The 16,927-nt window shown below is 43.6% G+C and overlaps 1 protein-coding gene across 1 annotated transcript in view; it reads right to left on the reverse strand.

Moving 5' to 3' along the window:
- pth3r (parathyroid hormone 3 receptor) overlaps window positions 1-16,927 on the reverse strand; it is a 62,536-nt gene that overhangs the window by 16,652 nt on the left and 28,957 nt on the right. The window contains exons 2-6 of the mRNA XM_036946628.2: window positions 15,165-15,270; window positions 12,814-12,924; window positions 10,937-11,061; window positions 9,545-9,639; window positions 3,995-4,148 (exon numbers count right to left, since the gene is read on the reverse strand). Of these exons, the coding sequence (XP_036802523.2) occupies window positions 3,995-4,148; window positions 9,545-9,639; window positions 10,937-11,061; window positions 12,814-12,924; window positions 15,165-15,270 (591 nt within the window). The remainder of the gene's footprint in view (window positions 1-3,994; window positions 4,149-9,544; window positions 9,640-10,936; window positions 11,062-12,813; window positions 12,925-15,164; window positions 15,271-16,927) is intronic.

Raw genomic sequence — 16,927 nt, forward strand, 5'->3', positions numbered from 1 at the left:
CATCATAGTTACGTTCCGACGGCGACAGGCGATGAGAAAAATACGCGCAAGGGTGGACCTTGTCGTCAGAGAGGGAGCGCTGAGAAAGAATGGCTCCCACGCCCACCTCTGACGCGTCAACCTCGACCACGAACTGTCTAGAGACGTCAGGTGTAACAAGGATAGGAGCGGATGTAAAACGATTCTTGAGGAGATCAAAAGCTCCCTGGGCGGAAACGGACCACTTAAAGCACGTCTTGACAGAAGTAAGGGCTGTGAGAGGAGCTGCCACCTGACCGAAATTACGGATGAAACGACGATAGAAGTTCGCGAAGCCGAGAAAGCGCTGCAGCTCGACGCGTGACTTAGGGACGGGCCAATCAATGACAGCCTGGACCTTAGCGGGATCCATCTTAATGCCTTCAGCGGAAATAACAGAACCGAGAAATGTGACGGAGGAGGCATGAAAAGTGCACTTCTCAGCCTTCACAAAAAGACAATTCTCTAAAAGGCGCTGGAGGACACGTCGAACGTGCTGAACATGAATCTGGAGTGACGGTGAAAAAATCAGGATATCGTCAAGGTAAACGAAAACAAAGATGTTCAGCATGTCTCTCAGGACATCATTGACTAATGCCTGAAAGACAGCTGGAGCGTTAGCGAGGCCGAAAGGAAGAACCCGGTATTCAAAGTGCCCTAACGGAGTGTTAAACGCCGTCTTCCACTCGTCCCCCTCCCTGATGCGCACGAGATGGTAAGCGTTACGAAGGTCCAACTTAGTGAAAAACCTGGCTCCCTGCAGGATCTCGAAGGCTGAAGACATAAGAGGAAGCGGATAACGATTCTTCACTGTTATGTCATTCAGCCCTCGATAATCTATGCAGGGGCGCAGGGACCCGTCCTTCTTCTTAACAAAAAAAAACCCCGCTCCGGCGGGAGAGGAGGAGGGGACTATGGTACCGGCGGCAAGAGCTACAGACAAATAATCTTCGAGAGCCTTACGTTCGGGAGCCGACAGAGAGTATAGTCTACCCCGGGGGGGAGTGGTTCCCGGAAGGAGATCAATACTACAATCATACGACCGGTGTGGAGGAAGAGAGGTGGCCCTGGACCGACTGAACACCGTGCGCAGATCGTGATATTCCTCCGGCACCCCTGTCAAATCACCAGGCTCCTCCTGTGAAGAAGAGACAGAGGAAACAGGAGGGATAGCAGACATTAAACATTTCACATGACAAGAGACGTTCCAGGAGAGGATAGAATTACTAGACCAATTAATAGAAGGATTATGACAAACTAGCCAGGGATGGCCCAAAACAACAGGTGTAAAAGGTGAACGAAAAATTAAAAAAGAAATGGTTTCGCTATGATTACCAGAAACAGTGAGGGTTAAAGGTAGCGTCTCACGCTGAATCCTGGGGAGAGGACTACCATCCAGGGCGAACAAGGCCGTGGACTCCCTTAACTGTCTGAGAGGAATGTCATGTTCCCGAGCCCAGGTCTCGTCCATAAAACAGCCCTCCGCCCCAGAGTCTATTAAGGCACTGCAGGAAGCTGACGAACCGGTCCAGCGTAGATGGACCGACAAGGTAGTGCAGGATCTTGAAGGAGAGACAGGAGTAGTAGCGCTCACCAGTAGCCCTCCGCTTACTGATGAGCTCTGGCTTTTACTGGACATGAAGTGACAAAATGACCAGCAGAACCGCAATAGAGACAGAGGCGGTTGGTGATTCTCCGTTCCCTCTCCTTAGTCGAGATGCGGATACCTCCCAGCTGCATAGGCTCAGCTCCCGAGCCGGCAGAGGAAGATGGTAGTGATGCGGAGAGGGGGGCAACGGAGAACGCGAGCTCCTTTCCACGAGCTCGGTGACGAAGATCAACCCGTCGCTCAATGCGAATAGCGAGTTCAATCAAGGAATCCACGCTGGAAGGAACCTCCCGGGAGAGAATCTCATCCTTTACCTCTGCGCGGAGACCCTCCAGAAGACGAGCGAGCAAAGCCGGCTCGTTCCAGCCACTGGAGGCAGCAAGAGTGCGAAACTCAATAGAGTAGTCTGTTATGGATCGATTGCCTTGACATAGGGAAGACAGGGCCCTGGAAGCCTCCTCCCCAAAAACAGATTGATCAAAAACCCGTATCATCTCCTCCTTAAAGTCCTGATACTGGTTAGTACACTCAGCCCTTGCCTCCCAGATTGCCGTGCCCCACTCACGAGCCCGTCCAGTAAGGAGAGATATGACGTAGGCGACACGAGCAGTGCTCCTGGCGTAAGTGTTGGGCTGGAGAGAAAACACAATATCACACTGGGTGAGGAACGAGCGGCATTCAGTGGGCTCCCCAGAGTAACACGGCGGGTTATTGATTCTGGGCTCCGGAGATTCGAAAGCCCTGGAAGTGGCCGGTGGATCGAGGCGGAGATGGTGAACCTGTTCTGTGAGGTTGGAGACTTGGGTGGCCAGGGTCTCAACGGCATGTCGAGCAGCAGACAATTCCTGCTCGTGTCTGCCTAGCATCGCTCCCTGGATCTCGACGGCTGAGTGGAGAGGATCCGAAGTCGCTGGGTCCATTCTTGGTCGGATTCTTCTGTCAGGTGCGTGAATGAGGACCCAAAAGCGAATTAACAAACAGAGTTTCTTTAATGATGAACACACGTGGGCTCAGATGGACAGGAAGATTCCGACAGGACAGGACAAGGTTGCAGCAAACACGATGATAGTCTGGTTCAGGCATGAGACACACAAACAAGAATCCGACAAAGACAGGAGCAAAAACAGAGAGAGATATAGAGGACTAATCAGAGGGAAAAAGGGAACAGGTGGGAAAAGGGGTGACGAGGTAGTTAGGAGGAGACAAGGAACAGCTGGGGGAAAGAGGGGGAGAAAAGGTAACCTAATAACGACCAGCAGAGGGAGACAGGGTGAAGGGAAAGGACAGAAACAAGACACAACATGACAATACATGACACGCCCACTCCACTATAGCCCAGTCGATGTGAATGGGGTCGTGTTCAGCCCTCCTTTTCCTGTAGGCCACAATCATCTCCTTTGTCTTGCTCATGTTGAGGGAGAGGTTGTTGTCCTGGCACCACACATAAAAGGCATTTAGCTCATCTGGTAGGCTCGTGTCACTGGGCAGCTTGCAGCTGGGTTTCCCTTTGTAGTCCGTAATAGTTTGAAAGCCCTGTCACATCCAACGAGTGTCAGAGCCGGTGAAGTAGGATTCAATCTTAGTCCTGTATTGAAGCTTTGACAGTTTGATGGTTCGTCTGAGGGTATAGCGGGATATCTTATAAGCATCTGGATTAGTGTCTCGCTACTTGAAAGCGTCAGCTCTAACCTTTTGGTGTGGAATTTGCCTGTAATCCATAGCTTCTGGTTGGGATATGTACGTACAGTCACTGTGGGGACCACATCATTGATGCACTTATTGATGAAGTCAGTGACTGAGGTGGTATACTCCTCAATGCCATTGGATGAATCGCGGAACATTTTCCAGTCTTTGCTAGCAAAACAGTCCTGTAGCGTAGCATCCGCGTCATCTGACCGTTTCATATTGAGTGAGTCACTGGTACTTCTTGCTTTAGTTTTTGCTTGTAAGCAGGAATCGGGAGGATAGATGACGCAGATTACTTTTTGAAAATGTTCAGATTTTTAAAAAGGAGGGCGAGGGAGAGCTTTGTACGCATCTGTGTGGAGTAAAGGTGGTCTATGGTGATTCAAGAGGGACAAACAACAATAGCAAACATAACACACCCACATTGAACCGCATTTCTTAATAAGCAGCAGAAAAGCCACGGGAAAAGTTCAGCCACACTTTAAGAAGAATAATATGTAGCTTCCTCCTATATGTGCAGGTGTGGGGGTACTAATTATATCTTACTGTTTACTGTTGTTTGTTTCCTGCTGTGTTTTTCTATGCGGTTTATGTATGTGTGAGCTGTGGGAAGATGTTCCTCGTGTAAGACAATAAACTTCAATCTAATCAAATTTTAGTCAGTACAGAAGTGCACAGTACCATATGGGGTCTCTCTGCCAATTCCTCTGCTTCAGTCTTTCCGTCGTCAGACATGGCATAGAGGACAGCATCCTTCACAAAGATACTGATGGCCCGAAACACAAAGGAGGTGAAGAGGTGAATGTGGATGTAGTTCCGTGTACAGTGGAGACGCCTGGAGGGAAGAGAGAGAGCAATGCTTCTTTCACTAAATCAAACAACAGCTCAAATGAACTTTTGTCATAGTAACCATCCAGAACATGTGAAACAAACAAGAAAAATAATCATACAAAACCACCCACTGAAGACACATCAGATCTCATCCGTCTGATAACATTGTTGAGCAGTAATTCCAGTGCAGATTACAATAGGTTCAGAGACCCCAACAGCTACCTATGAGGCCTACACTTGCCACATGCTCATCACATGAAAAACAGATAGGTATCTTAGTGTGCATTGTTAAATTATGAGACTACTTGGTTTAGCCACAGAAAAAGTCAGCAACCTTCACGCTAGCCATGATTGGCTGAGATAATGAGTGGGCTGGACATCCCAAGAGATGAGTTTGGATTGGTCTACCATGCAGCACGCCTCTGTCTATTTGAGCTGGTCAGCATTTGTTGGTAATCCTGTCTAACGTGGCTTTTTTATGTATCACGTAGTAAAACTGCATAAGTGTTGCTCTCCATTTTCTGGGGAATCGAGTTCAGTGGAATTAGAGTATGCTAGCTAAGGAGATGGAGAAAACACCTGTCGCCGGATTACATCTTCAAATTAAGGACAACCATGGCACCCGTGAAAGGAGACGAGTCCATCTATGATGTACACAGGGAAGAAAGTAGTTTCATTTCAAGTAAAAGTGTACCTTTAGCTAGCTAACGTTAATCAAAATCAAAAGAAATCAGCCAAGACCTCAGAAAAAAATTGTAGACCTCCACAAGTCTGGTTCATCCTTTGGAGCAATTTCCAAACACCTGAAGGTACCACGTTCATCTGTACAAACAATAGTACGCAAGTATAAACACCATGGGACCACGCAGCCGTCCTACCTCTCAGGAAGGAAACATCTCCTAGAGATGAACGTACTTTGGTGCCAAAAGTGCAAATCAATCCCAGAACAGCAAAGGACCTTGAGAAGATGCTGGAGAAAACAGGTACAAAATAATCTATATCCACAGTAAAACGAGTCCTATATCAACATAACCTTGAAGGCCGCTCAGCAAGGAAGAAGCCACTGCTCCAAAACCGCCATAAAAAAGCCAGATTACAGTTTACAACTGCACATGGGGACAAAGATTGTACTTTATGGAGAAATGGGGGAGGCTTGCAAGCCAAAGAACACCATCCCATCCATGAAGCACAGGGGTGGCAGCATCCTGTTGTAGGGGTGCTTTGATGCAGGAGGGACTTGTGCACTTCACAAAATAGATGGCATTATGAGGTAGGAAAATGATGTGGATATATTGAAGCAACATGTCAAGACATCAGTCAGGAAGTTAAAGCTTGGTCGCGAATGGGTCTTCCAAATGGACAATGACCGCAAGCATACTTCCAAAGTTGTGGCAAAATTGCTTAAGGACAGCAAAGTCAAGGTATTGGAGTGGCCATCACAAAGTCCTGACCTCACTCCTATAGAACATTTGTGGGCAGAACTGAAAAAACGTGTGTGAGCAAAGAGGCCTACAAACCTGACTCAGTTACACCAGCTATGTCAGGAGGAATGAGCCAAAATTCTCCCAATTAATTGTGGGAAGCTTGTGAAGGCTACCTGCAACGTTTGACCCAAGTTAAACAATTGAAAGGCAATGCTACCAAATACTAATTGAGTGTATGTTGTAACGTTCTCATGGGTTGAAGAAGGAGACCAAGGTGCAGCGTGGTAGGTGTTCATGATTTTTAATAAACTGAACACCGCAACAAAATAACAAAGTAGAAAAAACTAAAGCGCACAGTTCTGTCATGCAACAAAACAGCTTAACAGAAAATAACTCCCCACAAAACCCAATCGGAAAATCACAGCTTATATATGATCCCCAATCAGAGACAACGATAGACAGCTGCCTCTGATTGGGAACCACACTAGGCAAGAACAATAAAGAAATAGAAAACATAGATTCTCCCACCCGAGTCACACCCTGACCTAACCAAACATAGAGAATAAATAAGGATCTCTAAGGTCAGGGCGTAACATATGTAAACTTCTGACCCACAGGGAATGTGATGAAAGAAATAAAAGCTGAAATAAATCTCTCTCTAATAATCTCTCTCTACTATTATTCTGACATTTCACATTCTTAAAATAAAGTGGTGATCCTAACTAACCTAAGAAGGGGAATTTTTACTAGGATTAAATGTCAGGAATTGTGAAAAACTGAGTTTAAACGTATTTGGCTAAGGTGTATGTAAACTTCAACTGTATACAAACAAGAGTACATAAACAGACGGGTATTACATATCGAGATACAATTTCAATTTGTCAAGAAGTTTTATGGTACATATTGCTTTTTTGTTTTTACACTTACCAATCATTTCAAAATCATTTAAATTCTATCTTAAACAATGTGAAGAGGGGTTTGTTCTCTGCTCACTTCATTTTATGAGTAAAGAATCTGGCATGAAAAATAAACAAATTAACAATGATAGTTAAATCAGGGTCTATATAATTTGGATCAAAATAAAACATAATATCAGAGTCTTTCAAATTGACATTAATAGCAGTTTAAAAAAATCTTATCAAAATCATCTGACATAAGAACAGTCCCAAAATAAATGGTCAAGAGCCTCTGGGTCACAACCACAAAATACACGTTTGTTATCAGTAGCTATTTCGAATCTGTGTATAATAAAGGTCTTTACATGGGTGCTTGTCTGCTGTTAGTACAGAACGCTCAGATAAACCCTTAAAGAGATGGGTGGAGATAAAGGTTAAGAGGATGTGAACGATGCTGAATGGGTGTAGACAAAGAAGGGCTCTTCAGTAGTAGTACCAAATTTTTTTTCTCAAAAGTGAGTTTACAAGTTTATCAACTTTCAAAGCAAAATTACTTTCCCATTGTTCCTCAAATGTAGTGTATGATATACCATTTTGTAGCTGAGTCTCTACTTTTATTCAATGTAAAAAATACAATTTCACATTTTGCTACATAAGCCTGTCAGTCACATTTTTGGTGTACAGTGAGACTGCCCCTAGACACTGATCTTAGGTCAGTTTTGAATATCCCCCACTAAATGGGTAGTTACACCCACAACCCACACATAAAACACCAGTCTCAACGTCGACAGTGAAGAGGCGACTCTGGGATGCTGGCCATCTAGGCAGAGTTGCAAAGAAAAAGCCATATCTCAGACTGGACAATAAAAATAAAATATTAAGATGGGCAACAGAACACAGACACTGGACAGACGAACGCTGCCTAGAAGGCCAGCATCCTGGAGTCGCCTCTTCACTGTTGATGTTGAGACTGGTGTTTTGCGGGTACTATTTAATGAAGCTGCCACTTGAGGACTTGTGAGGCGTCTGTTTCTCAAACTTTGTTTCTAGCCATTTTGATCCTGTAATCAACCCCACAAATGCTGATGCTCCAGATACTCAACTAGTCTAAAGAAGGCCAGTTTCATTGCTTCTTTAAACAGGACAACAGTTTTCAGCTAGAATAACATAATTGCAAAAGGGTTTTCTAATGATCAATTAGCCTTTTAAAATGATAAACTTGGATTAGCTAACACAAAGTGACATTGGAACACAGGAGTGATGGTTGCTGATAATGGGCCTCTGTATGTCTATTTAGATATTCCATAAATAATCTGTCGTTTCCAGCTACAATAGTCATTTACAACATTAACTATGTCTACAATGTATTTCTGATCAATTTTATGTTCTTTTAATGGACAAAAATGTGCTTTTCTTTCAAAAACAAGGACATTTCTAAGTGACCCCAAACTTTTGAACGGTAGTGTAAGTATTCAGACCATTTGCTCTGAGACTAGAAATTAAGCTCAGGTGCATGCTGTTTCCATTGATCATCCTTGAGATGTTTATACAACTTGATTGGAGTCCACCTGTAGTAAATTAAATTGATTGGACATGAATTGGAAAGGCAGACAACTGTCTATATAAGGTCCCAGATCTGGGGAAGGGTACCAAATAAATTCTGCAGCATCCCCAAGAACACAGTGGCCTCCATCACTCTTAAATGGAAGAAGTTTGGAACCGCCAAGACTCTTCCTGGAGCTGGCCACCTGCCCAAACTGAGCAATAGGGGGAGAAGAGCATTGGTCAGGGAGGTGACCAAGAACCTGATGGTCACTCTGACAGAGCTCCAGAGTGCCTCTGTGGCAATGGGAGAACCTTCCAGAAGAACAACCATCTCTGCAGCACTCCATCAGGCGGAAGCCACTCTTCAGTAAAAGGCACATGACAGTCCATTGGGAGTTTGTCAAAAGGCACCTAAAGATCTCTCAAACCATGAGAAACAATATTCTCTGTTCTAATGAATCCAAGACTGAACTCTTTGGCCTGAATGCCAAGCGTCACATCTGGACAAAACCTGGCACCATCCCTATGGTGAAGCATGGTGGTGGCAGCATCATGCTGTGGGTATGTTTTTCAGTCGCAGGGACTGGGATGAAAACATGACAACAACCCTGAGCACACAGCCAAGACAGCGCAGGAGTGGCTTCGGGACAAGTCTGTGAATGTCCTTGAGTGGCCCAGCCAGAGCCCGGACTTGAACCTGATCAAACATCTTTGGAGATACCTGAAAACAGCTGTGCAGCGACGCTCCCGATCCAACCTGAAGGAACTTGAGAGGATCTGCAGAGAAGAATTGGAGAAACTCCCAAAATACAGGTGTGCCAAGCTTGTAGTGTCATACCCAAGAAGACTCGAAGCTGTAATCACTGCCAAAGGTGCTTCAACAAAGTACTGAGTAAAGGGTCTGAATACTTATGTAAATGTGATGTGTTTTTATTTAGAATAAATTAGCAAAATGTTTGCTTTGTCATTATGGGGTATTGTGTGTAGATGGATGAGGGGAAAGAACAATTTCATCAATTTTATAATAAGGCTGTAACGTAACAAAATGTGGAAAAAGTCAAGGGGTCTGAAAACTTTACGAATGCACTGTATATAGTGCAAACTAATAGGGCGAACTCAGTGAAGTTCAATCTCTTGCATCTCTGCACAGCATGGCATTTCTTCTGCGCGGCAATCCTGGAGAAAGTGTGCTGCCATGTAGTACGGGCGCAGTTTAGAGGAAACATTGCATACCAGTGTGGCAGATTCATCTGATATCATGACAGTAAACAAACTGGAAATACTGGTCTTTTTAAGGGGGTCCTAATTGTGCTTATGTCACCGCATCTAATTATAACCACATCATAATGCTATATAGCATTATTAAGTAAAGTGCTATTAATTACTTTCTACTTACCAAATGTTATCTTTGGTATTACACGTGCAATAAATCACCTATGTCTTAACTGAGTCTTTTAGATTTTTATGAATGGTGGACTAGTGTATTGGTATTACTATGGTAATACTACTGAAGAGGAGCATTAAAGGGGTCTTACTTGAAGTAGCAGAGAATCGAGACAGCCACCAGTAGGGATACCAGAGAGATGGAGTAGCCAATGGTGTACATCAAGTGTAGCCGCTCAAACACCTCCTAAAAATGGAGAACAAATACACTCAGCAAATGAGCGTGCGTGCGTGCGTGTGTGTGTGTGTGTGTGTGTGTGTGTGTGTGTGTGTGTGTGTGTGTGTGTGTGCAATTGTGCATACTTGTCTCTGCATGTGTGTGTGTGAATGTGTGTGTGTGTACGTGCTTGTGTGTGTGTGCGTGTGAACAGGAACAAAGTCAAGAACATGCTGTTCACAAATGGCTACGGTCCACTGCTGAAGACCACAGCTCGTAGTGGGTGAGTGTCATGATGGACTGATGAATTCCACATAGGGTTTTGATGTGATTCTTTTTTTTTTATACCTGAAAAAGATTCTTGCCACAAGCAAAATGCTTGGTCAACACAGGGTTACTAATTCATGCATTATGGTTGACACTGTGATAACTGTTCACTTTAAATAGACAGAGAGGGCTTTGTTCAGGTGAAAATCCCCCCTCAAAAATAACACACACTACCATTTTAGTCATTTAGCAGCCACTCTTATGCCTTTTCATACTTTTTCCTTACTGATCTCCCGTGGGAATCAAACATCCAACCCTGGCATTGCAAGCGCAATGCTCTACCAACTGAGCCACACAGGACTGACACACACAAGCGCACAAATGTGCCCACACACGCACAGCACAACTACACACACAACCACAACCACACACACACACTCTTGTACAGCTAACCTTGTGAGGACACACAATTCAGTCCCATTCAAAATCCTATTTTCCCTAACCCCTACCCCTAACCCTAACCGTAACCCTAACCCTAAACCTAACCCTCTCCAGACCAGCTCAATCTGGTTTTGTATATTTGTATATTTAATTGTATTATATATATATAAAGCACATTAACATAGCACTTATCTTTGTCGCACTTAATCCCTTCATCCCTTGGTGTGATTTCCAATTATTTGCTCACTTACTTAATTGTTTATCTATTAATTTATTGATCCAGTTTGTATGTTTTTTTACGATGAATTATATAACATTTGTTTCAAAATTAAACTTGTTTACCCCCACCACTTTATCAACAATTGTCTTCCTCCTGTTGTTGAACTGTCACTGTTCAATATAGAAACAGGGCAGAAAGCTGCAAGAGGCCCGTACAACCCAAAGTTTGATACCAGCAAAAACAGAAATCCTCTTAAACCTAACCCCAATTCTAACCTTAACCCTATTAAGTAATAGCATTTGACCTTGTGGAGACTACTAAGATCTCCCCAGTAGGTCAAATTGTGTCCGTTTAGTATTCCACACACACACACACACACACACACACACACACACACACCTCTTCCTGGCTTCTATGGCTAGACAATAGGTAGGTGGTACACTCAGTGTAGTTGGCCCAGGTGCGGTTGATGCTAGGCACCTGCTCCCAGTTCCCTGAGGCATCACACTGACGATAGGCCTGACCTGGGGGATGGGGAGAAGAGGGATACCATCAGCATTAGTACAATAGCCTTAAAAAGGGCAAAACAGAGATTTTGTCTCAGGAGGGGCTCTTGAGCCAAAATAGATCCCTTAAATGCCACAGAAATATTGCCCAGAAATGAAAAAGACTCACCTCCCAAGCCCATGAGCAAAAGCATACACCGAGTGTACAAAACATTAGGAACACCTTCCTAATATTGAGTTGCACACCTTTTGCCCTCAGAACAGCAGAAGGTGTCGAAAGCGTTCCACAGGGATGCTGGCCCATGTTGTGTCAAGTTGGCTGGATATCCTTTGGGTGGTGGACTAAATGGTAAATTGTTGAGCTGGAAAAACCCAGCAGTGTTGCCTTGCACCTTAATACCCCCCCCCCCCCCCCCCGTTCTAAAGGCTTTGGTCTAGCCCATTCACCATCTGAATGGCACACAGGGTGAACATTGAATCCATGTCTCAATGGTCTCAAGGCTTAAACATCCCTCTGCTAACCTGTCTGCTGCCTTCATCTATTTAACAGGTGACGTCCATAAAGGTTCCTAACTTTCACCTTGATTCATCGGGTCAGTGTATGTCATGGAAAGATGTTTTGAGGCGGCAGGGTAGCCTAGTGGTTAGAGCGTTGGATTAGTAACTAGAAGGTTGCAAGTTCAAATCCCCACACTGACAAGATACAAATCTGTTGTTCTGCCCCTGTTCCTAGGCCATCATTGAAAATAAGAATTTGTTCTTAACTGATTTGCCTAGTTAAATAAAAACAGTAAAAGAAAGAGCAGGTGTTCCTACTGTTTTGTACACTCAGTGTATATTGTTAGACTAAAACTGAGGATTGTGTGCTTCTGTTGTATCTTATGTGTATGAACCATACAGACAACATTCAAGCCAGAGTGTGATATTAACAACTACTGTAGCTACTAAACTTTCATACTGCATATTTAAAGCAAGGCTGATACGTGTTACATCTAATGTAATGTGGAGTTAAGACACCTTATGGTAAAGCTTGGGACTGTTGTAAACACATGAACAAACTTGAGTATGCATGCTGTAAGTACTGTGCAAAAATAGTACTCGATTTGGGACTGGTGAACTGCATGAACTGAATTTGCTTTTCACAAGGTGCACTTTATAAGGAATCGACTGTTATTAGACGGTTGGATGAAAGGGTCAGTTTCCCAGCTTGCTAGCCGTGAGGCTGCTGGTTTTGTTTGGTGGCCATGGGGCCTTTTGTTTTTTTGTTTTTTGTTTTTTGGGCATGCCTTTGGTATTTTTCCTTTTTCGTACATATTTATGTTTTGTCACCAATTTAACAAAGAATAATCAGCTTGGACTGGCTGACCAAAAGGTCAAGAGAGACAGAGCTGGCCAAGGTTAGCTTACTGTTTCCCTGGGAAAATTGACATTCAACACTTAGGCTTATACGCTGATTTCTCACATAGATGCACATAATTCATTCAAGTTACATAATGTAACTTGGCCTATGACCCTTAGACAAAGCGAGTGCAACAATATCCGTAGGCTAGTTGTTGGTTTCGTAACACAATACATTTTACATTTACAAAACCAGTGTCTGCTGGTGAACACAATCTATCACTGACTTGTCATGATTACGTAAGTGATCGATGTATGTGGACAATGTACTGTATTTCCTTCTACTGTCTGGGGTTTGTCCATTAGTGTATTTAAAAAGAACAAAGCAGCTATTGAGCTTTAGGTTAGTGATCTTGTCATGAGCCAGCCCACCTCTGTGGTTGAAGTCGTAGATGTATTCTGGACATAGAACCGAGACCAGCTGACTAGGCTTCCCTCTGGGCCAGCAGATAATCCCATCCCACTCCGGTACACAGTCATCTTCTGCAAAAATACAACAGCACAGATGGCCATTTTGTATGAGTCATTGTGCTCTTTCTTAATCAGTAGAAAATTCAACCAACATTTCATTTCATAATGTACAATGCATTCGGAAAAACTCAGACCCCTTGACTTTTTCCACATTTTGTTACGTTACAGCCTTATACTAAAATAGTTTTTTTCCTCATCAATCTACACACAATACCTCATAATGACAAAGCAAAAACAGTATTTTATACATTTTGCAAATTTATAAAAAATGAAAAACAGAAATATCACATTTACATACTGTAACTATTCAGACTCTTTACTCAGTTCTTTGTTGAAGCACCTTTGGAAATGATTACAGCCTTGAATCTTCTTGGGTATGATGCTACAAGCTTGGCACACCTGTATTTGGGGAGTTTCTCCCATTCTTCACTGCAGATCCTCCAAGGCTCTGTCAGGTTGGATGGGGAGCGTTGATGCACAGTTATTTTCAAGTCTCTCCAGATATGTTTGATCGGGATCAATCCCAGGCTCTGGCTGGGCCACTCAAGGACATTCAGAGACTTGTCCCAAAGCAATTTCTGCGATGTCTTGGCTGTTTGCTTAGGGTTGTTGTCCTGTTGGAAGGTGAACCGTCACCACAGTCTGAGGTCCTGAGTGCTCTGGAGCAGGTTTTCATCAAGGATCTCTCTGTACTTTGCTCTGTTAATCTTTCCCTCAATCCTGACTAGTCTCCCTGCTGCTGAAAAACATCCCCACAGCATGATGCTGCCACCACCATGCTTCACCGTAGGGATGGTGCCAGGTTTCCTCCAGATGTGATGCTTGGCATTCAGGCCAAAGAGTTCAATCTTGGTTTCATCAGAATCTTGGTCTGAGAGTGGTCTGAAAGTCCTTTAGGTGCCTTTTGGCAAACTCCAAGTGGGCTGTCATGTGCCTTTTACTGAGGAGTGGTTTCCATCTGGCCACTCTACCATAAAGGCCTGATTAGTGGAGTGCTGCAGAGATGGTTGTCGTTCTGGAAGGTTCTCCCATTGCCACAGAGGCACTCTGGAGCTCTGTCAGAGTTATCATCGGGTTCTTGGTCACCTCCCTGACCAAGGCCCTTCTCCCCCTATTGCTCAGTTTGGCCAGGTGGCCAGCTCTAGGAAGAGTCTTGGGGGTTCCAAACGTGTTCCGTTTAACAATGATGTAGACCACTGTATTCTTGGGGACCTTCAATGCTGCAGAATTTTTTTTGTTGTACCCTTCCCCAGATCTGTGCCTCGACACAATCCTGTCTCGGAGCTCTACGGACAATTCCTTCAACCTCATGGCTTGGTTTTTGTTCCGACATGAACTGTTAACTGTGGGACCTTATATAGACAGGTGTGTGCCTTTCCAAATCATGTCCAATCAATTGAATTTACCACAGTTGGACTCCAATCAAGTTGTAGAAACATCTGAAGGATGATCATTGGAAACAGGATGCACCTCAGCTCAATTTCACGTCTCATAGCAAAAGGTCTGAATACTTATGCAAATAAGGTATTTCTGTTTTTATTTGTAATAAATGTGCAAACCTATTTTTGCCTTTGTCATTATGGGGTATTGTGTGAAGATTGATTAGGATTTTTTTTTCAATTTAATCCATTTGAGAATAAGGCTGTAACATAACACAATGCGGAGACACTTTCTGAATGCACTGTATCTCAGATGATACGATGCATCTGTAATTACGTTTCTAACAGATGGCCAATCACATTCTGTATCAAGACTCTGCATCATAACTCTATGCCCCGTGACCGTGAGTCGAGCTGGTTTTTCCTATCATTCATCTACACATCTAACCTTCCGTCACTGTGGAAATACTTCACTCCAGGATATTGGATTGATAGCGCTTTTGACTGCACTTGAACAGGAGGAAGTGACGAACAATCTTATTTGTCATCAATTACACTTCGTCCCATATTGGACTGATGGTGGTTGACACAAGGCAAGCTGATTTGACACTTTAACAAATCATTCATAATCTGGACAACCACTGCACCAGAAACCTTTTCTGTCCCTTGATTTTCAGTTGGGTGCATTACTTTAGCCAAAGGGGATCCCAATGAAATCATAAAAAAGTATAGGCTATGTCCTGTAACAGTGTTTCCCATACCTCTCCTCCAATACAACCAGACGTTCCATGTATTTGATGTATTCTAGAAGTATACCTAGGTTTGGGAAACACTGTCCTATGACTTGCGATGTGGTTGAAGTAGTTAACACACCTTTGACTGTGGCCAGCTGGGAATGGATTATCCTCTCACACTTGGCACGGGGACCAATCAGGAGGTAAATCTGCTCGTCTCGTGTGATGACATCATCAGAGTCTATCTATGGTAGAAGGACAGGAGAAGAAGAAGAAGATCATATTACCAGGTCAGGACTGATGACTTGACACCAACGTGACACATGCCATGATTTAGGCGAGACAGTTGGCTAGCAGCCAGCGGTATCAACCAGTAAATGGTCAGACTGTCCACCGCTGTGTGTGACATGACATTAAAAAGTTGTTTGTCTCAAATGATGTGGCTCTCGAATGACAGTTGTCATGTCGTGTTCATGAATCACTGCATTATGTCGTGTTTGTTTAACAAGTAGGAGTGTGTGTGCAGACAGGGCGACATTTGTTTTATCCTTCAGGTGTGAAGTCTAAGGTCTATCTTCTTCTTACATTACCCTTTGTCTGATCATGCCCGCATGTCCAAGACCTTCACCAATGAAATCTGAGGGACAATTAACCCCTCAAACCAAGCCTGGGAATCCAAACTGAATCGCTCTGTTTCCCAGTTGTTTTACTTCACTGATTCAGTATGGCCATCTTTTCATTAAAACCGTGTGTGCCTGTAAAGAGCGGCATTGTTCAAAACTCATTTGTCAGTGATTAGATCACCTTTAACCAATCAGAAAACAATCTAATCCAAATCTTTTGGACTCCTGGAAGAGCAGCTGTTGTGATTGTTTATTTGGATCCCCATTGGCTTTTGCAGAAGCAGCAGCTACTCTGCCCGGAGTCCACAAAAACACAAAAAACACTGAAACAAAACACTGATAAACTGATAAACAAGGAAAGTCACACAAATGTCAAATATATAGCTAGATACAAACAATGCAACTAAAAAAATTATGCAAACAAGAAAGCATAACAAAATGTGTGTGTTAGTGTCTGGGTGTGCCTGTGTGTCCCCTGACAGTCCCCGCCGTTTCCATGAATTGTTTCTCTTGTCTGTTTTTTAAAGGCTAGTTTTGCTGTTTGCTTGAGCAATTGCAGATGGAAGGGAGTTCCATGTGATCATGGTTCTGTATAAAACTGTGCATTGCTGTGAAATTGTTTTGGACTTGGGGACTGTGAAGAAACCCCTGGTGGTATGTCTTGTGAAGTATGTATGGGTGTCTGAGCTGAATGTTATTTGACTATGCAGACAATCTGGCATTTTCAGCACAGTGATATTTCTCATAAAAACTAGAAGTTAACCTCTCGTCAACTCTCAACTATGTGCAGTTAAGGGAAAGGCGTGCAGATCTTTATTTTCTGCAGTTGACCATATTACCGGACAGTAATCAATATGGGACAAATCCAGAGCGTGAATAACTAGTACAGTTGATTTTTGTGTAAAACATGCATGACATCTTTTTATAACAGACATACCCCCACCCCAACTTCAAAACAAATTTGTCAATATAACTTGTCCATGATAATTGACCAGCCAATGTTATAGTAAAATCTAATGGGGATCCAAAAAAATAAATTCAGCATTTGGGTTCTTGCTAAAGCTATCTATAGGTCCTGTGACGACCCTCCCTCTCTGTCTGCCGAATTCTTTCTCTTTGTTCTTGTTTTCCTTAGTGGAGTGTCGGTGGGTCGAGCCGGAAGGCTCGTCAGCGAAATGGGGCACATCTGGGCCGAGTGTGTCCAGGGATAAATTCACCTTTCCCCATTCATGGAGGGGACTCTCTCCATGCAGACAAGCTGTTGGATTTTGGTTGTGGC

Source organism: Oncorhynchus mykiss, chromosome 16, assembly GCF_057628025.1.
Source record: "Oncorhynchus mykiss isolate SJ-2025 chromosome 16, ASM5762802v1, whole genome shotgun sequence".
NCBI classification, from domain to species: Eukaryota; Metazoa; Chordata; class Actinopteri; order Salmoniformes; family Salmonidae; genus Oncorhynchus; species Oncorhynchus mykiss.